The sequence below is a fragment of the Patella vulgata genome, chromosome 8 (assembly GCF_932274485.2).
Source record: "Patella vulgata chromosome 8, xgPatVulg1.2, whole genome shotgun sequence".
Lineage (NCBI taxonomy): Eukaryota > Metazoa > Mollusca > Gastropoda > Patellidae > Patella > Patella vulgata.
The window spans coordinates 45,517,551-45,545,497 of record NC_065886.2 but is presented as its reverse complement, the minus strand read 5'-3'; the positions used below and the strand labels follow the sequence as shown (position 1 = coordinate 45,545,497).

The 27,947-nt window shown below is 32.6% G+C and overlaps 1 protein-coding gene across 3 annotated transcripts in view; it reads left to right on the top strand.

Annotated features, from left to right (window-relative positions):
• Positions 1-1,743: 1,743 nt before the first annotated feature.
• The window catches only part of LOC126831146 (sodium- and chloride-dependent glycine transporter 1), a 38,936-nt gene continuing 12,732 nt past the window's right edge, over positions 1,744-27,947 (top strand). Inside the window, exons 1-9 of one of the 3 annotated variants that reach the window (XM_050561818.2) lie at positions 1,744-1,902; positions 7,856-8,043; positions 20,950-21,081; positions 24,488-24,791; positions 25,433-25,565; positions 26,048-26,182; positions 26,475-26,578; positions 26,721-26,845; positions 27,155-27,267. In XM_050561818.2, coding sequence (XP_050417775.2) covers positions 7,860-8,043; positions 20,950-21,081; positions 24,488-24,791; positions 25,433-25,565; positions 26,048-26,182; positions 26,475-26,578; positions 26,721-26,845; positions 27,155-27,267 — 1,230 coding nt within the window. In that variant the 5' untranslated portion in view covers positions 1,744-1,902; positions 7,856-7,859. Of the gene's footprint in view, positions 1,903-2,289; positions 2,313-2,905; positions 2,929-7,855; positions 8,044-20,949; positions 21,082-24,487; positions 24,792-25,432; positions 25,566-26,047; positions 26,183-26,474; positions 26,579-26,720; positions 26,846-27,154; positions 27,268-27,947 lie in introns of those variants that run through there. The other 2 variants (XM_050561819.2, XM_050561820.2) reach the window with 2 other exon arrangements.

Below are 27,947 nucleotides of genomic sequence, written 5' to 3'. Positions count from 1 at the left end.
TCATACACTGTCACCACAGGATATGACCTCACCAAACTAGTCTGCTAATTACTAAGAGTATGAATGGAAAAGGTATGGATTTTATTGCATTACCTATGCCTAGATCAAACACGGGTGAGCCTAATTTTTATTCTTTAACAATGAGAAGAGAAATAACTTGGCACATTATCATGAGCATCTCTATAAATAGGAAAGATAAAGGGTCACAACTCGAGCATCTTGAGCGTTCACACAAAACTTCATGTAAAATTAAAAAAAAACAAAAAAAAAACAACAACAAAAAAAAAACCCAACGAAAAAACCCAACAACAAACATCACCTTGTGTTCTCTTTTATTAAGAATAAGATCGAAGAAAATATCTATTGATTCAAAAATAAGAGATAGGCCTACCACATAATGGACAATCATATACTATAGATCTACTTTGATCTTATCATTTTTGTGGGAAGCAGCAAGTTTTGTTTATCTATTGTATGGCCTTAACCTAAGTTGTAACCTATACCCGTACACCCGCTGTTGTCACTTATACCCGTTGTTGCATGCTTTCGTGTTTTGTTTCCCGAACTTCGATGGTTTAATGATAAAGGTAATATAATAAACACTATTAAAAAATTAACACACCTTCACGATTTTACCCTTGCCTCAAAAACTTATTCGAGGGATAAGTTACTCTTTTTGTTAAATACTTTTTATAATATTAGACAAAGTCAAAGTAATACTTTTTTTAAAATCAATGTTTAAAACCCATTTATTTTATTAGCTTTTTTTGTAAGCCGCTGGGCACAGGTACCGGTACTGTGAAGTCCCAGAAATATAGCATGCTTATTATAGCCTCTATATAAACAAGCGTTCCGAGTGATGGATCGACTGGTCGACATTTTTGTAGTTAAGTATATTGAATTAAATGGGCCTATCAATATTATTTTAGATCTACAGTAAAATTACGTCAAATCGGTTTTTGGCCCCATCCGAACGACTAGACATGGCCCCTGCCGGGCCTCCTGTCCTGCACCACTGACAATGAAGAATCACAGCGGAAATACCCGAGGTACTTTCTCGGCCAAAATCGAGAAACATGGTAGCCTTCGATTTATATCATTATACTTCGAGATAGTTTCCTAAAGTTTCTTAAATGAATGGGTGTGTTAAAAATACCGAAATAGCTTTGCTTTCATTTTTAAAACATTGTAGCCTCTAATTTATATTATTAGGCATATTATTATTATTATTATTAAAGTCCTAAATTGCAAATCTATTGATAATTCCGAAATTGCGTGGGTTTATTTGATACACAATATCTTTATGTACATTTATTTAAACGAAATCAGCGTTGTTGTAGCATTTTGCAGCATCTCCCCGTATTATAATATGCATTGCAATAGAAACAATACAGTTTGCAAGCTCAGTAAACTTGACGCGTGACAAGGAGGAGGGTCGCCTGTCCAACCTCCTGGGTTTTCTTTGGGTCTTCCGGTATCCTCACACTGCTATAGACCCCTACGCGCAAGCAAATTATTGAAATGATTGAACCATATGTTAGTCCCGAATTGACCTAGTTTGTGTCGAGTGGACGTTAAACCTCATTTCTCCCCCTCTTTCAGTAAACCTGACGTAATAATCCACAATATCAGAAACGACGCGATCTAGCCACATTGAATACTACTGCAGGTCAGGAAGACGTACGGACGTCTTGATGACCTGGACTAGGGCAACGTTAAACCATGGTTAAACAAAGAAATAATACCAGCACAGTCCAGAATGGAATCGTCCAAGTGTGGCTTAAACTAGAGCACAGTCAATCTATGGTAGTTTCATTCAAGGTTGTTAACGCAGAAGACTCGAGTTAAAAGATAATCCGTTAAATGATAATTTATATGGGCTGTGAATTACTAAATTTCAAGGTAAGGGACGTCATTTAAAAATATTGCTTATTTTTATACTTGATTTAGAGAGGAAAATTATTGACATGAGAACGTAACATACGTTGGCTAGCTACGCTATTTTTTTTATTGTGGCATGGAAAATATCGATATTTTTATAGGATATATAATATTTATTTGGAATAATGAATGATATATAAAAAGATGGATAAATCGTATTTGGATTAAATCAGTCTATACCAAGACTTTTTTTAAAAAAGACTTTTTGTTAATTTCAATTAAGAAAATACTCGACAGTCTGACCTATGATTGAAATCGCATAGGCTTAGCTAACATGTCATAGTGCACATGTTTATGGAAAATTCCACGCGCGCTCGGCTCAAAGTGTGCTAACGGTATCTATTACTGTCGCCTTCTGCTGGTGTGCTCACGTAGGTACATTTTATTCTCGTTTGCATTTTTATTTGGCGTTCATTTTTTTTTTACATTTTTCCTTTCCCCACTTCATTTAAAACTGTTTATATGCATACGTACACATGTACATGTATTGCATGAGCCGGATTCAGACTATACGATATTTTGGATGCTTTTCTTTCCATGTTTGAATGATTTGAATGAAGTGTCGTGAAATCATACCGATTGATTAATTATGTACCACAAACTGGCATAAAGATTCTTATGGTTACCGTTATTCTTGTTGAGATAAGTACACGCAATCGCGGGTAAATTGCACGTGAATTAGAGGTCAAGGTTGTTGAATGATAATACGTGGGGGGAAAGTGATAGCAGCAAGTACACGTGGTTGGACATTCAACCCAACCGGTTTCTTCGTCCACTTTTAGCATGGAGAAAACATAGACATAGTGGGAGAAACAAAACTCTAGTTTAAAAATAAAAAGTATGATCATCTATTATTATTAACCTTTGTTCGTCGTAGCCTACTGCAGTGACGTAATAATACAGTTTCAATAGATCTTGATGGTAGTGCCGTAATGGCAGCCTTTAAAGCTCACCGAAACGGCCATATTTTGTGTGTAGTCCTTCGAAGTAAGTGAACCATTCCATGCATGATGTATTTAGAAATCAATTGATTTGAAGACTATTTCTTCGTGTTTAAAAATATCTCAACAATTAATACTTGCGATGAATGTTGGTCAATCGTATATGGTCCGACAAGGAGTAATTTCTGATTTAAAGAGGGCATTTCTTTGGAGTTATTTTACTAAGACTAGACGATGAAATGCATACTAGTTAACAGCTTCATTCATTGACACGCTATTTGTACGCCAACATGACTAAAGTCATCTTGGGATTGATGATAATGTACTTTTTAATGTTAAAATTTGAAGATGGTCTAAATAACTCACCTTTATTTATTGAATTATTTGTTTAGGGTTCCTTAAAAGTTATATTTTGATGTAAAGGCAATTTTTGAAATTAATGCTAACAAGCTTTCAAAGAAATTTTGGTTGTAATAGGCTTAAGCACATTTTGGCCAATGCTTACTAGTTTTTATTGCCATTTGAACATGTTTGGACTTTGGATTGCATGGTAATTCAAATTTTCTGTAATCTTGGTACTATTTTTAGCATTAACATTAACCAGTAAGTAATGGTCTGTAGGTGTTATATGTCATGTCAAAGTATTGATAAATTAATGATGCCGCTTACTTCCCCTTTCCTCAGAGGGTTTAGAAATACTAGTACTGTATGAATGTTTGCCCTTCAGAGGGTTCAGTAGTATGAATGTTTACCCATGGGGTGCTTGAGGTTCTAGGTGACCTGTACATAATATATTTTCCTGATTTGTTGAAACAGATTATAGTCAAAACATACCAATTTAGAGCAGGTTACAAGTTGAGAGTTCAGGGTTAAGTTCATTTTTGCTTAGAAGTGCAATTCTCATGGGGAATTTCCACTGTCCAAGTTTATGTATGATATTACCAGTTATAAACCATATTTTATTTTTTGTGGTGCACCTAGCCACTCATAGGTTAAATAAATAGTAGTAGCATGATCCATTTATTAAGAAAAGACCTTTTATGATAATTTCATTAATTAAAACCTCGTGAAATGCTTGTCACAAACAAGAGAAAATGCCCTGATAGAATTGGCGCAGTAATAAACTGTAGAATATTGATCATTGAGTTATGCATAGATCCATAAAGAGGCATAATGAATTCAAGACAATAATTTAGTTATGGTATTGGTTTGCATAATAGATGGTTTGATAAGAGTAAATAAAGGGCGAGGATTTAGTAGTGCATTACAAACGTGATGAATAGCATATAGATAGGCAATTCAGTATTATGTTCTGTCATAGGCAATTCAAAATGATCTCGCTCTCTTATTTGTCTGAACTTTTGACAAAGGATAAACCCAAAGGTACCCTAAGACCGCATAATAAAAACATATACCGGTATTTAAACTCTCTTATCCAGAATAGAAACTGTATTATGAATGTTTTGATTGACAAAAGACTTCTTAAATGTTATGCATTGAGCATGCATAAAGGGATGTTTTAATGAGCGTATTCTATTATTAATAATGTCCAATTGGTAGAAGTCAGAAATGCAGAAAAGAAAACGGTAGACTATATAAAATCCTTACATATCACTAATATTTTGCCTCATTTTGCCTCAGTTCTCATTTTATCATCCAATACTTTTTGCACAATGTGCAGTGATTAGATTTACCGTACAGTTCTGGTTAAAATTATGATATTGTTTGATTTGTATTACTAACAGAACTTCAGCTCCCATTGCTAGTTGTTTAGTTGTTAAAAGAAAATTGTCTCTTTCCACTGGTTTAAATTGGCCAGACAGGTCATTTTGGAATGTTAATTATTATGAAAAATTTTGTGAAAGATTTTATATCTGATCTTCACAATCCTATCTTTGATGTTTTATCTTTAAAGAAAATGATTAAATAAGTACATTATTAACTAGTATTTTCTACAATCCTCACGATCTTATCTTTGAAGAAAACAATTTAAATAGGGCTGGCTGAAAAGTTCTAAGCCTGAAAAGGATAGATCAATTGGGTTGAAAAAACTTTTTTGTCACCAGCACCAACAAGTACCATCAATGAATAAATCATAGTCATAAGAACTGCAACTTATAATAAGTTAATTAGTATTTTCCACAATGGTATTGGTACCATTCGAAATAAAGGATGAAACCTGAAGAATGGAACAATCCAAGAGGGCATGAATACAAGGGTCACTGGTGGGAGCAGCATTGAAAGATGAGGTGATTCAGTGAGTAAAGATCTGCCTCACTAACCAGGAGGTTCGGGGTTCGATCCTGGTGTTGTCAAAAAAGTTTCCCAGTTGGAATTCAATATAATAACAGTAGGTTGTAGCACCGCTGTCGGGACAAAATTTCCCTCATAGCACACTGTATGGTGTACATGTCTTCATTAGCCCAGTCCGTACAGAAAAGTATGACATTAATAAACTCCATGGTAGCAGCATTGTTAAATTTAACAAAGTATTTAGTCAACTATGTACACTGGTTGCTTTGGTATATTTTAGATGTCTTAGTGACATATTTCCCGAGTTAAAAAAAAAACCTTGCATTTTTGGACTGTTCACTTTGACCCTTGATATTTACATTGATACATCCAACAAAAATAACCTAGGTAGATATGGGACACAAACAAAGACAGAAATGTTATTAATTTTATCTTACTGTATTTTAAAGATGCAGTATGTAAGATTTAGCCATTCTTCATTAGGGCAGACTCTGGTATGCTAACCTCAGCTGTATGACGTTAAGTGATATGTAGCTACACCCATAAATTGTGATGCGGCTACCGGTGTACCTATTAGGAAAACTTGACGCTTTTAGAAAGAAGTTCTCAAAATGACGTTCGAAGAGTGTGTAGAGTTTTCATTGCAAAGTTGTCTTTTGTTTAATGAAAATCAGATTACTTGAAAGAAAAACAGCTTCAGACATTGAAAGCTTTGAGTTAAAGCACTCTTCACAGATTCTGCAGTAATAAAGATTACTAAAGGAGCGTAGCCTCTAACTCAATATTTTCCATAATTGAAGAATAAAACTTGAATATTGTTCAATATTCAACTTGTCATATTGAAGTGAAAAAAAAACCTATCCTACAAGACTAATCTGTAAGTTACTAACGATTGATTCACAAATTACAAAATAATTATAAAAAAACCGGTATAGAATGGACCAAGCAGACCCATACTAAGGTCATTCAATTTGGACTGTTCTCATATTTCACCAAACAAAATTGATTAGAAATTACAATAAATATTTTAAAAATTGAACATAAATCATTTTTTTAAGCCCATTTTCCTCTAGTTTAAAGTTTCAAAAAATAGAGCAATAAGGTATTTTACCATAGGTCGGGAAGAGATATTTCAATAATTTAATAAAAGTGATTTTGATAATTTTTATTAAACCATTTAATCAATTGATTACTCATTCTCAGTGAGATAAGATATGGTTAGAACTTAGACTGGTATTGGAATGGAGTTTGGTTTGGTGCATCCTGGGACAGGTACTAAAGCCCACCAGGGTTCCATTACAGTATCTTGACCCCCCTCAACTGAAACTGATAATGTTTGTAACTTTTACTTCATGAAATGTGGAAGTTATTAGTATTACTGCAGGGTTAAATTAAACTAGAGAAGAGATACTGATCAAGGTTTATTTGGTTTTTTTTCAAGATCTGTTCTATTTTTCTCTACAACATTCAGGGAAAAAACATTTGTCCAGTCTGTTGGTGCTTGTTTTAAGATCCTTTCACTTTGACCAAGCTACTGTCGTCTAGAACATTCCAGAAGAAAACTGTTCAAGTTTGATAATTCGATGAAAGTGAAGGCCGTCCAGTCTGTTGGTGGCTATTAACTCCATCTATACTGTATTACATGGGGGGTGGTGTGACTGGACCAGTTTCATCTAGACTGATCTTGATTAATTATTAGGTGACCTTATATGAATAATAATTCAATTCTTTATCTTTAAAAACATACAAATACATGCAGCACAAATGGAGGTTGGTGTTCTTTAACATCATTAGGTCTTTTAATATCCAACTCATTCCACGTGAATTTATTGTTTAACTTTTATGTGAATGGAGGAAAATTCATATTCAGGCATTTTAATTAGATTTAATTGCAATACTCATTTTAATTAAAGAACAGTTTTATCTTCCATGTGTAAATATGTGATTGGAATATGTGGTATTTAATAATTACCGGTAAATAAACTAACCTATATTTTACAAAATTTGTTAAATGAGTAGGGAGGATTGCCAGGTATCATTAAAACTTTGGAAATTATTATACTCAATCCCCATTTTGATTCAACAAAATTTTGATAGCAAACTGTAAGAATTGAATCCAAGAAAGGTTTTACTGTGTTTTACAATAGATTAACGCTTGAAAATTAATTTAGTATTGAAATAAATGAAAATATTATCTACTAAAATAATAGAAATATACATCAAACAAAAAAAGGATACACACATGGACATAATTATACAAAGATGCACAACTTTACAGAGACAAGAACGAATTGTATACAAAAGCTCCTAAACATTTTAAAATTACTATATTTTTATTCATCAGCAGTATTTTAAATTTTTGTAAATCATTCAGTTCATAAAAATTTGGTTCACGAACTACTAGAAAAGTTCTTTTTATTTTTCGTCATGTCTTCTGCAATTAAAGTTCAACAACCTTAATGTATTTCAGACTTGGTGTCTAATTTTCTTGTTCAGTGATGTGGTATAAAACTAGTTTAACACAACTGGTTTTAACTAATAATATTTTTGGTCATGCTTGAACATGGTGGCACGGATGTTACAAGAAAACCAATTTCTAAAGGAATGTAGGTCAGCCGTTATGACCTTCAGAATTAGAATGCACTTCACATCACTGAAAAGGGTATTTAAGACAGAGCTTAATGTCATTGATAACCATTGTAAATATTTCTTTCTTCCAGAACCATGGATGATCTCAGCGATTCTAGTAGTAGAACTAATAGTTTAGATGATCTTAAGAAAGACGATAAGATGAAAGAAAGAGAAAATTGGGGAGGAAAGTTGGATTTTATTCTGACTTGTATCGGATATGCCGTTGGTCTGGGTAACATCTGGAGATTTCCGTATCTTTGTTACAAAAGTGGAGGAGGTAAGGATTTATGTTAATGATTTATTTGAAACACAAAATATGAATTTTGCATGCAGAATGTTGCCCAGAGTGGGAAGGAGAAGATATGAACTTTTCCATAATTAGATTTGTTTAGAATATTTTGAAACGTCTGTCTCAGATTTTATGAAAAGGCAGTCTTCATACTATTCTTTAAAGATTTAATTTGAGAAACCATACCTGTAAAATGGCACTTAGAGACTTCTTTGAATTGAATCAAAATATGAATGTTTCTTTGATTAAAGATACATTATGTAAGATTTAGATAAAGAGCTAGCCATTCTTGCTATAAGTATAATAGTTCGAAAATAGATATTATAAAAGGAATAGCCTTTGAAGGTTTGACAAGATCTGTGCAATAATTTCAACCACCGTACTGGTTGTTCGATGTCTCGCTCGTCCATTTTTAGCTTAAATCAAAATATGACTGAACTGTTCTAATCTATTTAATATCGGAGAAATACGATGCCATCGAGAGTTGATTATGGCCTGGTTAAGTTAATTAATGTCTAATTAATAATTAAGATAACATTTCAGGACTATAGGCAGATTTAGCTCAGGGATGTAGCCATGCCGGGCACTATTTTTTGCTGCCCAGTACATAGAAAAAGTCGAAGAAAGCCGCCCAGTCGTATTTAAACCCCTTCGTCCTCTCTGTCCACAAACTCAGCGCTCGAAATTTACCATGACAAATGGCAAAGCCATGGTAAAAGCCGACGCAAACCATGTCTGCCACAGCATAATTTATTTTTGTGTGCCGTAGTAGACCCTATCATCCCAAATTAGTTTAAAGAAAGAAGTCTTGGTATTTTGTTTATTATATTTAGAAGTTGTGTAGGTCCATTCATTTTACAATTCTACGGTCTTTAAATTTGTATATTTGCCGTAAATAGGTCACCCAGACCAATTTATGACACTCCGATGTTAAAGGTTTGGATGTCGTAAATGGTGTTGTAATTCGTGAGACACAAGTCAAATAAAACAACGTGTTTTAACTATCAATATCTACCTGTTGTCATAATTCTTTGTACTCAGATAAAACACAAACACCGTTTTAAGAATCGTTTTAATTTTTAATCTCAAAGTAATAAAGTAATATTTGAAAAAAAATCCCCAAAAACTGATAAACATAGTGGGGTGGGGCAATTTTATGCTCGGTCGGTTGGTGTCAAAAAGTTTTTAGATCCCTGGCAAGAGTCTCTGTATCATTGACGAAAATTAAGTGAATTTGGTAAAAATTTGAATATATAAATGGAAATTTGATTTGCACTGAAGCAAATACAAAAGGCAGCAGATGCTCTGAAAATACATCAAGAAGGGTTGAATTTTCATAAAAGACCACGCCCCCCCCCCCCCTCCAAAATTTTTTTTTCCTCCCTTCACTCAGAAGCTATTTTTTCCAACACTCAGCAAATCCTGGCTACATTCCTGTTAGCTCTTGCATAATGCATGTTTAAATTTGATGCAATTATTTTTATTTTGATAAGATGGGTTTTCCTTCCAAATTTTAAGTCTGTACATGTAGGTTTAGCCAATATTTAATTCATTGGATATTACTAAATAACGCCCAGCCAAAAAACCTAATTTACTTGGTCTGACTTGCCTTTATGAACCTAAGTGACTATCTGGACCCATTTGACAAATTCCTGCTAATTAAAATGATGTGTATTAATTAGGAAATGATTATCTGAAGCATGATTGCTCAAACAAAATGGCAACATCAGAAGTCAAACAGAATAAGCTATGTACAGCAAATTTCACCTCAGGTTACTTAATCAGCTTAATTATGGATGACTAGTTCAAGAAACATTTATTAAAGTTCTATGTGTTGTCTAGAGAAAAGTCAGACGACAGGTTGTTAGGTTTACATTACTGTTGTCCATGTCATTTGACTAGAACAGTTTAATACCCTTTAAGATGGTCAAGAGACCTAGATATTATCTTAGTCAAGCACAAAATACATTCTTTGTGAGCTGATAAGTTTCAATGCAATTTAATGATATGCAGCATAGATATGGCAACGGCTGTTAGTTTTTTTTTCTGGCGTAAAAATTGTACATAATGGTGGTGATGGAAATAATGTGCCTTTCAAATATTCTTTATTGATAACAGTAATTTGAAAAAAAAACCCAAATCAATATTTGAAAAAATAAACAAATCAAAATTTGAAGCAATAAACCAAATCAAAATTTGAAAAAAAAATTACAAATGGCAGGTTAAAGACTATAGAACATCACAAAAAAATATAAACAATAATAATTATCAAAACTTGATGATATGAATAAATGATAATAGAATTGGAAAATACATAAATAATTACTGAAACAAAGAAAACAAATGATTGCCGAAACTAAAAAATTAATATATAAGTGATTAATAGGAACTCAAAGATAAAATTTAAGGATTTTCACTCTTCAATTGTATTATGAATGGTTTGATAAACAGGACTGTCACATCCTAATGTTGGGACTATTTTCAACTCAAACATTGTATTTCTTTAAAAAGTATCAGAATGTGGTCTGCAAAACTGATTTAGTCAAATCAAAATATATCTGTGAAAAAATGAAACATCACATGGTCTTTGTATCTGTGAAATAATGAAACATCACATGGTCTTTGTATCTGTGAAATAATGAAACATCACATGGTCTTTGTATCTGTGAAATAATGAAACATCACATGGTCTTTGTATCTGTGAAATAATGAAACATCACATGGTCTTTATATCTGGCAGTTAAGATTTATTGATTTGTATTTTAATTCCTAGTTCTTATTTCATTTATTGATTTATATTTTAATTCCTAGTTCTTATTTCATTTATTGATTTATATTTTAATTCCTAGTTCTTATTTCATTTATTGATTTATATTTTAATTCCTAGTTCTTATTTCATTTACAGAGTATTGATTATTTAAAAGTGCAATAATGAACTGTTAAATAATATATGTTTAAGAAATATGGCCTTCTGTTCCATTTTTACACAGATGAGATGACACTGATATATAACATTTTAAGCTTATTGTTCTTTTAAACCTGTAAATAATAACTTTATTCGTTCAAAATGCAACATTGAAAAATGTAATTCGAAATTACAACAATGAATGTGTCTTAATTTATTGCCTCGAAGCAACGGCTACAAAATCAGACCTATGATTAGTTAATTACATTTACAGTCAAATTACACCACTTTATCAGCCAGGAATATTGGTGTTTTATTTTATTAACATACGAGTATTGAAGCTGTAAACTTATTATTCAGAATACAATATGCCACATAAAAAATGTCTGTAGGTGAAGTCAATTAAATAGGAATGGAAGCGCTTATCGACCCTATTTCCGAAACCTGACAACCACCTCTGCTGTTAATTCTGGCTTCTGCTCACCCCTGAATAAAATATCAAAATCGCCAAAATTTTGAGATAAAGACTCTGCTGTAAAGTGTTTTACTATTATATTAGAAAATGTATCACAAATGATGCAACAAAAACTCAATCCAATTCGTAAGTCACATCTAGACTATATAATTTCAAGTCTTGGTTCTTGTGCAGGGTTAATAACTCAATCCAAACTATTATATCATTACTCCCCATATTGTGTAATCTGCATTAGTTACCTATTTCCTTGTGTTACCTGCATTGCTCATGTTCTGAGATAGAGTCTTTTCCTTGGTAATTATACAGTCAGTGATTTTATGTGTAAAGCATGTATACCTTTTTATAAGCCTGCATTGAAATGCGGTCATATATTGGTGTCATCTCTGTCTGTCAATTGGTCGGTCTTCCACAAGCAATAGAGGCTAAAGTTATCATCAGATTTATTTCAAGTGATTGTCACCGTTTTATGAAAATTGTTGTCAGAATTATGGCCCATGATTATTTTAAAAATCTTGTGGACGATCTAGACGCTAAAGTTATCAGGTGATTAACTTAAATTGATCTATATAATAAACTTTAATAAAACCAAAGCGATCCATTGTCATTTCAAAATTTGAGGAAGAGCTATTGAAATTACAGTTACACTGGGAGAATTCTGCTCCTTGCATGGACACTTATTCATATTAATAAAACTCTCAGAATGATCTAAAAGTCAGATGGTAGGGGCATTAATTAAACCACTCTCCATTATAATCTTAGGTTATGAACTTTGGTCTTTGGTCAAAACTGAAGTCAGATTTCGGATAATCCTAACAGATTAAATGACGATTCTTTTAGACCTTTGCCACCCTGTTTTGGCAAGATCTAGTTCTGTAATTAATACTGTATATATATGTTGTATGAATTAACCTATTTCTCTATTTATATAAATGTTTACTTGAAGTAGATGTGTTACAGATGGAGTCCACATGTTGACCAAGGTTATTTAAGAGTATCAAGTCACTGACCACATGTACTTAAAGTATTATTTATATATATTGACATATGCAAACAATACACCCTGTTTATCTTTGATAACACACCCTCACACACTTAAGAAAGTTAAGAGGGAGATAATAGAGCATAATATAGAAGATAATACTTCCTATCCAGAAGAGGATCATTTTAAAAGATAAACACTCTACCACTTTAAAAACAGTACCACCACTTCCCGCTTATCAAATTTGTAATTTTGCTAAACACATAAAACAAAGCCTATAAAACAAGTCAAGATCGCATAGATAACCAATTCAGTGGAAAAATTCTCAAAACAACAAAGCCCGTCGAATTTAAATAATTTCCATTAAGAATTTCTAGAGTTATGGCCCTTGTTTCACTTTGTAGAACCCCATGATTGTGCGATTGACAAAAGTTATCATCCGATCTGTATTAATTTGATATTAGTGTCTTGTAAATACTCTCATTACCTACAAAAGAATAGATATGTGACAACCCTTGTCGACTGCTCAGAGTTGCTTTGGGAATATATTTAAAATTGTTGCTTGGCAATCTTATCTTCAAAGGTCCATCCTCTAACGTATGTAATAAACTATAACATAAACTTATGTGGCTAATAACTTATAACAATGGCCACAAGAATTTTTGAATTGATCAAGAGCAATAACTCTGACAGAAAACCAATATAGACTTCTTTGTCTCATGCATAAAAGTTAACTTTGTTTCATGTATAGATTGTATAGATTCCACAAGCAATTGTGGATGACAATATAAAACCTCATTTAAATGTGTCCTTTCTCCCAATTTTCCTTTTGCTGAGGCAACCTGTTTGGATTATTGTATTTTGTTGAAAACCATAGACCACTAGATTAATGTATGTTCATTGCATAGTAACATTACCTATTAGATCGGTAACATTTGAACAACGGCTATACTATAAGTAAAGAAAGGTAATCTGAGCACCATTTCAACGTTTGAAATATTATTACAGGTGTATGTCTGCCTATAGGTGCAAGGTTAATACCAAGACTGTTTGAAGGTGTAGCAATGTAATGTCTGATCAACAGGTGTTAGTCTGGGTACATATTTTCTTGTGATAAAGATATATGATGTCTTTGATGGTTTGTCTGGCAATGTAGTGAAATGAAATGAAATGGAGTTTAAAGTCTTATTTATCGCACCAACCAGATTACTTCATTTGTTGTGCAGTGTGATGTGGCAGAAATTTTGCCTACTCTCAGTCAGTCGATTTCTAACTACCAGGGTTTTTTGTCGTGTACCTATGTACTGTACCACTGACATGGGGAAACGAGACTTGACAATCCTGACAACCTTTATAACCTCCTGGTTAATGAGCCATCTCATTGTTGTTCCTTGTCTGACAGTATTTGTAACCTATGTCTCTTCTTTTAAAATATCTCAAACTTTAATAAATATAGTTATCATACAGTGGTTGAAAACAGGGAAGCTATATTAAATTAATAGTTACACAATTAAAGAGACTGAGCAATAGAAGATTTTAGATATTCTAAGGTTGCATCAACAAATGTGGTTGTATGTCATCACCTTCGTCCATTGTTCATAATATCTTGTGAATACTCTAGCTACAGACTATTTATCATCTGATCCTTTAAAAGTATATTTACCCGGTTATATTGTTAGTAAGAAGAAAACGCCTTTGGTTTTAAAAATAATTTGCAATGGTGTTAGGTCCTGGTTTGATCCCACATTATTCACATCTTTAAGTGGGAAACCACTGAATCCAATTAAAGTTTTTATACACCCACATGGAAGAAATGCTGTATATTGCTGTTGCCCCTGTCCCTCCGTCTGTCGGTTCGTCCGTCGTCTACAATTTCTTGAGAACACTCTACTACAGACTACATTTATCATCTTATTGTTTTGAAATTGATATGAAGAATCCTATTTAATTTCACTAAATTTTGTGAATTTCTTCTGGAGTTAAGGCCCTTGTTTCACTTTGTTGAACCGATATGTATGAAATTTTATACATCATTTAAATTTGTGAAACGGAGGTCTATTGAATTTCAGCAATTTCCGTCTAGAATTATGGCCCTTGTTTTACTTTGTGTACCTTGTGAACGTTCAAATGACAAAAGTTATCATCCAATCAATATGAAATTTATATGCATTATTTAAATTAATTAGTAAAACAAAAAAGCTTGTCAAATTTCAACAATTTCTGTAAGGCCCTTGTTTCAGTTTGTAGAACCTTGTGAACCCTCAAACGACGAAAATTATTATCTGATCTGTATGAAATTGTATTGTAAATGCCTCCAATTACCTACAAAATAATTATGCGACAACCCTTGTCGTCCGCTCAGACGATTTAGCTGCTGTGGGTGTATGTTTCGTTGCCTGGCAACCTATCTTGTACCTAATGATAGTCTTTGGAATGTTTACATGGTATTGTTATAAAATATTCATGGCAGGGTAAAGTTACAGTACCTGTGTGGTGTTGTCATGTAAATGTTGGTATTTACTCAATATGCAGGAAGAGTTCCACAAATGTAATTATTAAATAAAACAAGATATGCAGCCAGCAATGTTATAAAAGGTAGAGAAATGACAATGGAAATATATTATATTTTATTTGACCACGTGGAAAGTTATCATTTGATCTGCATGCTTTATTTAGATTAGTAAAACAGAGGAGTCTATTGAATTCCAACAATTTCCATTAATTAGTTATAAGAGTTATTGGTGGCCCTAGTTTTACTTTGTTTAACCTTTGGAACACTCACACGACAAAAGTTATCATCTTCTGAATTGTATTAAATTAGTATTCATGTCCATGTCTTGTAAATGCTTCCATTACCCATAACAGAATAAATTTGAGACAACCCTTGTCGATTGCTCGGTCGATTTAGCTGCTGAGGGTGTATTTTTCATTGCCTGGCAACTTATCTTTGAGAAGTTGATTATATTATGTTGGTTCCTGTGATTATCTTTAAAACTTCAAATTTTTACAATTTTAAATGTTCAGATGCAAGTACATTAATTAAAGGTACTTGTTTATCTCCTTCACCTATGAGTTATATTATTAGGCATGTAAAAGAAAACAAGAATATAACACGTCTTTCGTACCCTTCAGTTCAAGTCAGTAGGTCCATAGTACGCGTAAAGTAAGAGTCATGTTTATGAAAGCTGAGATATTTTTCACTTTGCCAAGAAAAACAGACAGTAAAGGGGGCCCATGCCCACGAATAATTCACCCTCTTTGAGTTTGCCAGATGATAAATCTATTATTATGTATTTTTTGATGGAAATGATATCCCACCATATGAGCAAACAATCTCATAAAAACCATGGCTGGATAAATACATGAAAACCAAAATAAAAAACATAAAGTTATTATAGATTGAATGATTTGCCAAATGGAAATTTTATGTTACATTATCTGTAACCTTGTTATTTTCAATGATGTTGTTACCATGCATTCTCAATATCAGTGAAGAGCTAGTTTTAAGTGGTGTCCACTGACTTCTTTGCCAAATTACATGAATATAAGGATCTGGCTTTTTATAGGCCCACATGGTTCATATTTGGCATAGCTTAACCATTATTATACTACACTCTCAATTACACTGACTGATGGTTTATTGGATGTCTTGTTTTAGTATTTCATTGACTAAGAAAATGGATTATTGATTTGTCAAAGCCTGATTAAGCACATTTTTTTCAACAGCACATTTATTTTATCAGACCAAGACACTTTTTATACGTCCACATTGAAATGTGGACGTATATTGCCGTCACCCCCGTACGCCCGTCTGTCGGTCCGTCCGTCCGTCCATCGTCCACAATTTCTTGTGGATGCTCTAACGCCAAAAGTTATCATCCAATTGTTTTAAAATTGATATATGTTGTTTACATTAGTGAGATGAAGAAGCCTATTTAATTTCAATAATTTCCGTTTTTAATGCTAGAGTTATGGCCCTTGTTTCACTTTGTTTAACCTTGTGAACACTCTAATGCCAAAAGTTAACATCCGATCTTTGTGAAATGTATATGCAATATTTAAATTAGGGAAATGAAGAAGCCTAATGAATTTCAGCAATTTTCGTTTATTCCTTCTAGAGTTATGGCCCTTGTTTCACTTTGTTTAACCTTGTGAACGCTCTAACCCCAAAAGTTATCCTATCTTTCTGAAATTTATATGCATTTTTTAAATTAGTGAAATGAAGAAGCCTATTGAATTTCAGCAATTTCTGTGTATTATGTCTAGAGTTATGGCCCTTATTTCACTTTATTGAACCTTGTGAACGCTCTAACGCCAATTGTTATCATCCGATCATTCTGAAATTTATATGCATTATTTAAATAAGTGAAACGAAGAAGCTTATTGAATTTCAGCAATTTCTGTTTATTACGTCTAGAGTTATGGCCCTTGTTTTACTTTATTGAACTTTGTGAATGCGCTAACATCACAAGTTATATGCTGATCTGTATGAAATTTATGTGCGTCATTTAAATTAGTAAAGAGAAGAATCCTACTGAATTTCAGCAATTTCCGTTTATTACTTCTAGAGTTATTGCCCTTTCTGAAATTTATATGCATTTTTTAAATTAGTGAAATGAAGAAGCCTATTGAATTTCAGCAATTTCTGTGTATTATGTCTAGAGTTATGGCCCTTATTTCACTTTATTGAACCTTGTGAACGCTCTAACGCCAATTGTTATCATCCGATCATTCTGAAATTTATATGCATTATTTAAATAAGTGAAACGAAGAAGCTTATTGAATTTCAGCAATTTCTGTTTATTACGTCTAGAGTTATGGCCCTTGTTTTACTTTATTGAACTTTGTGAATGCGCTAACATCACAAGTTATATGCTGATCTGTATGAAATTTATGTGCGTCATTTAAATTAGTAAAGAGAAGAATCCTACTGAATTTCAGCAATTTCCGTTTCTTACTTCTAGAGTTATTGCCCTTGTTTGACTTTGTTCAACCTTGTTAATGCTCGATTGATGAAAGTTATCATCCGATCTGTATGGAACTGTCTTGTAAAGGCCCCCAATTACCTACAAAGGAATAAATATGCGACAACCCTTGTCGACCGCTCGGACGATTTAGCCGCTGTGGGCGTATGTTTCGTTGCCTGGCAACCTATCTTTAGAAGCTTGTAAACCCTCAAATGACAAAATTTATAATCTGATCTGTATGGAACTGTCTTGTAAAGGCATCCAATTACCTACAAAGGAATAAAAATGTGACAACCCTTGTCGACCGCTCGGACGATTTAGCTGCTGTGGGCGTATGTTTTGTTGCCTGGCAACCTATCTTCATTTATGTTGGCTTATTTTGGGGCAAGGTAATTTTTGCTCCATTGCAGATTGTGTATTCAAAAATGAAGCATATGCAATTAATCAACATGTGACTTGAGTAAAGATATATTTGAAATTTTTTATTAAGACAATGCAAAAAAATATTCTAATCATCAGATCATCCTTTTCAAAAAGCTGATGCAGGAAGAAAGTTTTTACTTTAATTTTGTCAAAAGGATCATTTTACTTAATCAACACATTTCAAGGCTCCTCATTTTGTATGTCATCATCTGGTTATTCAGTCTGTTTCCAGGAATTCACTTATTTATTGTTACCTAATGCTTGCAAACAATAGCTAAATGTTGTTTCATTCTGCTGATGTCTGTCAATGTGTCTTCTTCCATCCCGATGGAGTACAATTTCTCATTTCTAGATGAAGTTCACCGTATGATATTCATTCCAAAATAATGACTCGGAAGAGCTTTACAGAATTTAGTTGTCATTGATTCAATTTACTATTGTCCAGTGCCATTTATTATTTTAGTAACAATTCATTATTCAGTGTACTTGATAATTTAGCCTACTAGACACTTCTAAATGTGGGGGGTGGGATGGGGTCTAACCTAAGCATTTTAGATCTAGTTTGTCGTGAGTGGATGTTAAACCCATTTCTCTCGAACTTCCAAATGCAACCAGAAATGTTTAATATAGTTACCTCCCTTTACTACAGAAAACATAAGGGTGGGGTAATTAATAAGGATATATTTATTTTGAATGATTCGTCTAATGTGTCCACTGTCATTCGGCCGAATGATTCGCCCGAATCAAACAGGTTTTGATATATTCGGCCGAATTATATTCGCCTGGTGTGTCCGCTTCGCCGAAGCATTCGGCCAAATATAGAATTCATTAGCCAATCGAGAAGTCACGTGATAGATTGAAGACATAGACGCCGCCATGTTTAATCATGTGACGTGAAAGGTGATGCAATCGACAGGTTGAATAGGGCGAAGCATTCGGCTAGTGTGTCCACCCATTCGGCCGAATAAAATTCGCCGCCGATTGATTCGGCCGAAAGATTCGGCTAATGTGTCCACTGCATTACAATTAACTGATTTTTTGCAGAGCTTTTGCTCCCGACAAAAAAATACTGCGGTGATTTTATAAGTGGGAACTCACAATTCAGACTCGCACATCACTTTCTATGTGTATACTGAAAACTTGAAAACCACCTGGCAGGGTTATATGGACATATATAGATTAAAGAATTCAAATTTGACCAACAGACTTCCGGCACTGAGCTATACCCCAAACTCAATATTTCGTATAAAATTTGAAATTAAAAAAATTAGTTAAAATCCAATATTGGCCCATCTCAATCAATATTGCTATTGTTAGCTTGCTGTGAAAATATGGGTTCCTAATATCCAATATTTCAGACAAAATGAATATTTTAAAATCACTACACAAGTAGTTTTGGGTGCCATTTGTAATGAACAAAGAAAAACATACCCAACAAGACAATGCAGAAGTAAGTAATGACTGATTCACAAACAACAAATTGATAATACCAGAAAAGTGTAAAAAGAACTAACTAAGCATGCATAAATGATAGTCATTCAATTTAGACTGATCACATATTTAACATAATTGTTTAGAAATTACAATAAAATATTTTTAAAATGAATATAAATCACTTTATATACATTCATATTACATTAATCATTAAATATGTGATTTAGAATTTAGACTACTTTTCATCTATTTTAAAGGACAATATTGGTGTCAGTCATTATCACATGTGATAGAACTGGTTTAACACGTTCCAAATATAATTTTAATACACAGATCATTGCTACGATAGATGTGTAATGCAGGTTGCAGAAGTGACGAACGCAAAAGGAAAACACGAGTTATCCCTCTATATAACTGACTGAAGTGACATGTGATCACAGGCTAATTTCTGCTTTGATTTCAGGCTTCTTTCAGTGTCAATCTCTGTCTATCTTTGCACAATTTTTGAAATGTGTTCATGTTGATGAAATGAAAAAGCCTGTTGAATTTCATAGCTATTTGATAATTAATGTCTGAATTGGCTACAAACAGAGAGAGAGACTAACATATTGTTCAGTTTTATTTCAATAATTCGATGCACGTAGGGGTACAAAAGAAGAAGAATGTGACAGCCTTTGTGGGAAGCTAGGATGCCTTCATTGTGTTTAGACCCAAGGTATCATAGATAATATTAGAATTTCCTGTTGTAAATCATTAACAGGAAGAAAATAGGCTATGTACATGTATTGTTGTTACAAGTACTTTGTTATTGGGTTTTGTCATGAATGTTTTTTATAGCTTTTGATATTGACAATAAATGTTTACAGGGTGATATGAGACATTCCTTCTAGTAATATAAATCATTTAATTTAAGAGCTTTGTTTACTTACTGATATATATAAATCAGTTTTATGATTAAAGTGACATGTTATTAATGTTTATTACAACACAGTAGACAAAATGGTTAAAACAATTTGTCATTATTTCCCAGTTACATACATATTACTAAGGGCAGGAGGACTGCACCACACATACAAATTAACGAGAAACTTTGGACAAGACAAAACACAGACATTGTAAACCATAGAGAAGCACCTTATATGAAATGAATAGATCTATTTTTTTTATTTCAAACATAATGTATGAATATTCAATATAGTAATAGTAAAATTGTCATTAACAGGTTGTTAAGAGGAGGGTTGGGTGTCTGAATGGTCCAATACTTAGATCTTAAGGTCTGTCATTCTGTCAAGTGGTGTGGCTTCCATCAGTATGTGACAAGGGGTAGGGTCACCTGTCCAGCCTTGTGGGTTTTCTCTGTGTCAGTCCTGAAATGATTTAGCTTGTGTTAAGTAGAAGTTAAAGCCAACAAGTGTCTCTCTCTCCAGTAGTTAGACTGAAACCTTCATGTAGATACCAGTATATAATAGTTTATTTAGATGTTAGATAGAATGGTTGAAATAAAATACAGACAAAGCAAACAATACATTACATCCTAAAGGGTCAAAACAAAATATTCAAAAAATACCGAAACCAGATATTCAAATCGGAATGTGATAAGACTATTTGCAAGTCTGTTAAATTATGTTCTAATCCCATTGAAAGAACTCAGTTACTGGAAAGCATAATTTTACAAAATGGTCATCTCTTGATAGTACATTCTTTATTTCAGGTGCCTTTTTCATCCCATACATTATATTTTTGGTGGTATGTGGTGTTCCACTCTTTTTTATGGAAGTGTCCTATGGTCAGTTTTCCAGCTTAAGTCCAATTTCTGCTTGGCGGATGAGTCCATTATTCAAAGGTAAGTTTTACAATGTTTCAATTAGGTAGTGGATGACTGACCACATGACATGATTAGTCACTAATATATCAATATATGTTAATGTTTATATGTTGAATGAAGTTGACATCTGCTGCCATAAGATAAACACAGTCATTTAAAAATAAGTCATGTTACTGAGTGACTCTTTGGTTCATTGTAAAAAAAATGCAACTCTATTTAATTTCAACCCTTTGTTGAAGTCAATAAACTTGTCCTCTGATTTAGGGCACTGGAAATTTCCCCTTCATTTTTTGTTGGAATGTGCTGACCTCAAAAGAGCACACATATTTTACCTTGCTTGAAGTGAGTTAGATTATGCTCGCATTATGCCTGCTTTCTATAATATGTATGTGCATTAACACGATAGATATAAAGAACATCTGTTTCATTGGTTATTATACTACTTATATTTGTAACAAGGTTGAGTGTCTGTAAGTGAATGAATTGTGTGTAAACTATAGGCCCAATACTATTGGCACTCGGCCAGCCTTATGGCTGACAAAATAGTGTGCGGGACCCACTCCCCCCATTGTATGCAAATATATATTTATTAGTTTAAAAATTGCCCCATGGACAAGGCCTCATCTGACAGTCCAATATGAATTTTGTTCCATCAAACAAAAGTATTAAAGTAAAAGTATTAATGTAACCTCATTAAAGTATTCAATAATATAACCTCATTAAAGTTTTAATTAATATAACCTCATAACCTCATTAAAGTATTAATTAATATAACCTTGTTAAAGTATTAATTAATATAACCTCATAATCTCATTAAAGTATTCATTAATATAACCTCATTAAAGTATTAATGTAACACCCTAAAAGTATTTATTGTCATTTCAGATAATTATAATTATAGGAATAAATTTCATGTATTTAAATAATTGGTTTCACAATTCTCATTAATTTTAATGACTGTCAGTTTATTTATCAAAATTTAGTCTCACCAGACTAGATAAAAGCTTTGTGAGTCGAGGTTTTGTGAGAGAGACTGGATGAATCGGTTTAAGTTAAATAGCTGTATTTCTCAATACCACTTAAGTTAAATCTTTACCAGTATATCATATTTCATAAGCTTGCCTTAATTAAATGTTTTAACATTGTGATTTCATAATAGAAGACATTGTTGGAATTTTCTTGAGAGATAAATAAACAAGGTTGAATAAATCTCCCAACCTAACAGGAGGTCGAAAATAGATTTAAATTTGTGGTATTCACATCTCTATGTTTATAAATGAAGGAAGTAATAACTGATTAGAATTTAAATGTCTTTGTCTCCTTTCAAGACCAGTTCATCCCTATTTTATCAAATGTGAATTATTTATAATATTTACCTCATTGGATGTTGCCTTTATAGGACTGCTGTTTTTAGGTGTAAATGCTCCCATTATATACAATAAAAAAATTATGGCGTTGTTCTCCCTTTTCAACGCTGCAGGAAAAGGGACAATAGTAGTTTAGATGGGACGAAAAACTGAGTTCCTGTATACACATTGGTGTGCAGTGGTAGCCTGGCCCCTGGATCCATTCATTGGGTTTGATATGTAGGCCTATGTTTGTTGTTTATAGTTTGAAATGTCTGTGTATATTGTGTGTGTGTGTCCACATGTTTGTCTTGTTTATGTGTGGTGTGGTCCTACCATCACTTAATATTAGCTACTATGGACAATGGATATAAGATTTCAAATTTATCATCATTTAAATGACAATCCTTCAATTTGATGCTTTTATTTTATTTGTATGCTCTGTGTGGCTAAATAATTTATGACAAGCTGCAGTGAAGCATCACATTCCAAGATTATTCACCCTGATTATAGGAGTTAACTTAAATAATAATTGATTCTTATCTAGCAATTTACATAATATAAACATATCGTCAGAATAGCATTAGAATTGACCTATATAAATGCATTTCTTTTGTTTGTGACCGAATGATTTATATTCAATAACATTCTGTTAATCAGAAAATATTTGTAATTATGCAATCTTACGATCAGCATTTTCAGACTTAAGTTATGATTGGACATAGTTTCTTATTGATGTATTTGATATATTAAAGCAACAAAAGTTTTATAAAGGGCTATAATTTAGTTTAAATAAGGGGATAGTATAGCCATGCTAGTAGGTAATTAAATACAGTAATCATTATGACAGGGATCAGATAGAATTACATCACACCCTGTGAAATCTATTTATATTAAAATATGCCATATTGATTGATGTACATGAAACTTGATATATTAAAATATTTAACATGATGGTATTGTTTCATTATTTCATCTTTCCATGGAGAAGAGCCTTTATATCAATGTTGAAATGTTCTGTAGTTTTCAATTTAAAATATATGTTTCATATGAATTTTAATTTCTAAATATCTTTTAACTTTTATTTTCGTTTATTTATATGCTCACATTGAAAAGTGGTCTACAATTGCTTTTGAATGCTCTAGAGACAAAGTTATCATCCAATTGACTCAAACTTTTTCACAATTCATGAGTAGTCAGTTGTTGTCTTTGAACACGTAGAAAAACTCGTGGACATTGTAGAGGCTAAAGTTTTATAAACAATGTAAATTGGCGAAACAACCAAGAATTATTTTGATTTTCAACTATTTCTACATATTTCTTTTGAAAACTTGGTTGTATCTTTTATTTTTCACAAAATTTAAAAAAAAGTATAATTTCCATGCATAATATTTAACATGGTGCAAGAATTGAAGTGAGAGCTCTGATTGTAATGTATTTGAAATGATAGCCATGATTGTGATGTATTAGAGAGCTATGATTGTAATGTATTAGAAGTGAGAGCTCTGATTGTAATGTATTAGAAGTGAGAGCTCTGATTGTAATGTATTAGAAGTGAGAGCTATGATTGTAAGTAATGTATTAGAAGTGAGAGCTCTTATTGTAATGTATTAGAAGTGAGAGGTCTGATTCAAATGTATTTGAAGTGAGAGCAGTGGTTTTGATTGGAATGTGTTTGAAGAGAGAGCTCTGATTGGAATGTATTTGAGGGAAGATTGCAAAATCAACAAAGCGTGCATGTGCACAGAAGTTTTCAAGTCAGTTGAACTTCTATGGGGGTTTGAAGGTAGTGTATTTCACTTTGTGTTCCAGCAACAGAATGCGAAGTGTTTTCTGATCAATTGATTGTTACTGCTTTGATGGGACGTAAAATTTCAAGAGATCCACAAGTACTTCTGAGTACTTCCGCAAGAGACAATATTTTGGCCTTTATGTATAATAAGTGCATGGGCTAGGTATTGCCGTGTTTGGTTTATTCTGTCTGTTTAGTTGGGTAGTTGTCCTGTGATATCTGTGTGATTTGACAAATCCATTCCTTCAACTGCATCTTTAATGCCATGATGTTGTCTATGTTTCAGGTGTTGGTATAGGCATGGTGATGGTGTCTACTATAGTATGTGTCTACTATAATGTTATTATAGCTTGGACGTTGTATTATTTAGTCGTGTCCTTCCAGGCTGTTTTACCGTGGAGTAACTGTAATAATGAATGGAATACAGATTTGTGTATTGATGAACAAAGATCGAAATATTTTGCAGAATTGTCTAATTATACGTATGATGAAATGGCTAACAGTAGTTTATTCAATAATTCAATATATTTTACATTAAATAATACGTTACGTACCCCAGGAAACAAGACGGCTAGTGAAGAATATTGGGAGTGAGTATATTTAAAGTCGCAAAAATTAAAATTCCAAAAAAGAAATTTGCCTCTCTTGCTATTCAATTTAAGAAATTTAAGGCAAGACACATAGACCATAAAACCTAACTGCATTCAACTAATAACAATTTATAATTCAACTAAACTGTTTACAACTGTTTTAATATGCCCACATTGAAATGGGGTCATATATTGTTGTCACCTCCTACTATCCGTTGCTTGTGGACGGTCTAGGACTAAAACTATCATCTGATTGACTTCAGATTTAACTACACTGGCTAGACTGGCTCGACTTTGTAGGAGTGAGTTGAGAGAATGAAAGACATGTTATTTTTAAGTATTATGTAGACTATGGCTTGCAACTATGTATTCTGCATCAATATAAAAAAAGTATTTAACAAAAATCTTGTTGTTCCTGATATATAACTGATTTGGGTAGCCATATCTAAAAAAAAAATAACGTAAAGTCCAATAAAAGAAAGTTCCATCAGTATCCATGCCAGTTAAACCTGGACGTTAAAGTTCCATATCTGACCGACGGGTAGTGCTACAAAATACATCTATTCAAATGTCAAAAATCCCCTCTATACAGCTGGCTTTGATCTCTTGAAGAGCATGACATAAATGTTTTTTCCTTACAGGCGTAATGTATTAGAGCTTAGTGATGGAATAGATAATCCTGGATCAATGAGATGGCAGCTATTAGTAGCTCTACTTGCTTCCTGGGTTCTTGTGTTTCTCTGTCTGTTTAAGGGTGTCAAGATATTGGGAAAAGTAAGTGAAAAATATGCTACTGTATGTGTAAATCTCTCTTTAAACCTATCCACCATTTAAACATTGTTTTGACGAAACATTCAAACTCGTTCCATTTCATTATTAAAATATTCAAGATTCAAGTCCATCAGAACAGTAAAAAAAAAAAAATTGGTCAAAAATTTTTTCAAGTTACCAGCCCATCGGAACAGTAAAAAAAAAAAACATATTGGTCAAAAATGTTTTCAAGTTACCAGTCGTTATATTATTTATCTCTTGGATTAAAGACCTGGTTATTACAGATGACAACGGTTAAATTTCGATAGATTGATCCTAAAAATTGAACTTGCGGCAAACAGGGGTTAGGGTTTAGAAATAAGAAGACATTTTCAGAAATGGTTATAAATTTTCTGTTATTGAGCATTCAATCAGATGAATATATTTATGTTATATCAGAAGATTATTACAAGTTATTTACTTTATAAATTCTTGTTTGTCATCAGATTATGCACTTTGCTGCTCCCTTCCCATATTTGGTATTATTGGTTTTATTGATAAGAGGCGTGACCTTACCAGGAGCGTTAGAAGGCATCAAGTTCTATATTATTCCAAGATGGGAAAAACTCGCCAGTTTTCAGGTAATCATTGTAGCTCTTGAATAATGCCTCTTAAGTTAATGTGAAAAATATATATTTTAGATCAATTTCTCTCTTTTCTTCCTTGGTAAACTTTTGTTGCTCAAGTGAATAAGTCTTCATCACAAGGTTAGCTTTTTCAACTTTAGTTATATGAAACTCGTATTTTGGAGAGAAAAATGGTATGGGAGAGTGGGGAATGTTTAGATATATTCAAACTTCAAAATCATTTTTTTAAGACAGTAATATTAAGATTAACAAGATTAACGGTATGACATATTGTATCTTTTTGCAGGTTTGGGGTGATGCAGCTTTACAGATATTTTATTCTGTTGGTGTGGCATGGGGTGGTATTGTCACAATGGCTAGTTATAATAAGTTTGATCACAATGTTTATAGGTGAGTCTATGTCTCAGTAAAATATGTCTGCCACACATAACTATTTGCAGTAATTCGACGATTAAATAGCAGTGAGAATTTTACAGTGTTATTATTTCAAGTAATGAATGCAGCCTAATGTATTTATATGATATATTTTCAGAGATTCTATGATGGTACCGTTTATTAATTGTGGAACTAGTATTTTTGCTGGTTTTGTGATTTTCTCAGTTTTGGGTTTCATGGCCCATGAAGCTGGTGTAGATGTTGGTGATGTGGTCACTGAAGGTAACTAGAATTTAAAGAAATACTTAGAAGAGATGTTTATTTCCTATTGGTTGATTTAAAATATCAGTTTTCTTGAACTCTCTTGGAAGCGATTGTGGTGCAGTGGTCAAACTAGGGTTCTCTCATTTTCTCCGACTGTAATGACCCTACACGTATGAATTATGGAAATAAAATTATACTATTAGTGTCTGATTGTGGTCAAAGGGAGAATAATATTTGGTCACTGCAGAGTTACCTCCCTTCAAAAATTGCTTGCCATTTTAACACTGTGCAAATAATACTTTAATAAATAAATATTGTTTTTTATAGGACCTGGTCTTACCTTCGTAGCCTATCCAGAGGCTATAGCAAAACTGCCTATAAGTCCATTATGGGCGGTTTTGTTCTTTCTGATGTTACTGACGATTGGCCTTGATAGCATGGTAAAATACTTGTTTTAATTCTTCTTCTAAATTATCGATTTACATATTTATAGGGGGCAAATGTCATATTGAGGATATTTTTTTTAATCATTCATGTATAGATTTTGAAAATAGAAATAGATAAAATGCAGTTCAAATAATAATCTTTTTTTTTTCATATCATCTTCTCAAAATTAATATTAAACAGCATTTATTTAAAAATGTTTTCGTGATCAAGAAATGTTTAAATAACAAAATATTTGTATTAAACAAATTCATCTGAGATCCAATTTATTTCCTTAGAAATTTCATTTTGTTTAATTTTAGATCCTTTAGTTTAATGAAAAAATAGTTCTAAATAGATCTTTTTTCAAACTTTATAATCATGTAATATGACATTACCCTAAATAAATTTTTTTTTTTTTTTTTTTTTTTTTTTTGTAAAAATGGGCTGTGTGCAGCAGCTTATATTATTAGAAAATAAATTGAATTGAGCTGATAATTGTGAACTAGAATAGATTGGAAATCTCAATAAGGGATCTTAAAGAATGAATTTTATTTGGAAACTAAATGTTAACTACCATTCTGTACTACTGGGTTCACTTATTATTTAATACATAGCTGGTGGTTTATTCTTTACATTAAATAAAATTTACCCTTCAAAATTCATAATGGCTAAATGTTAATTGTTCAAACATCAG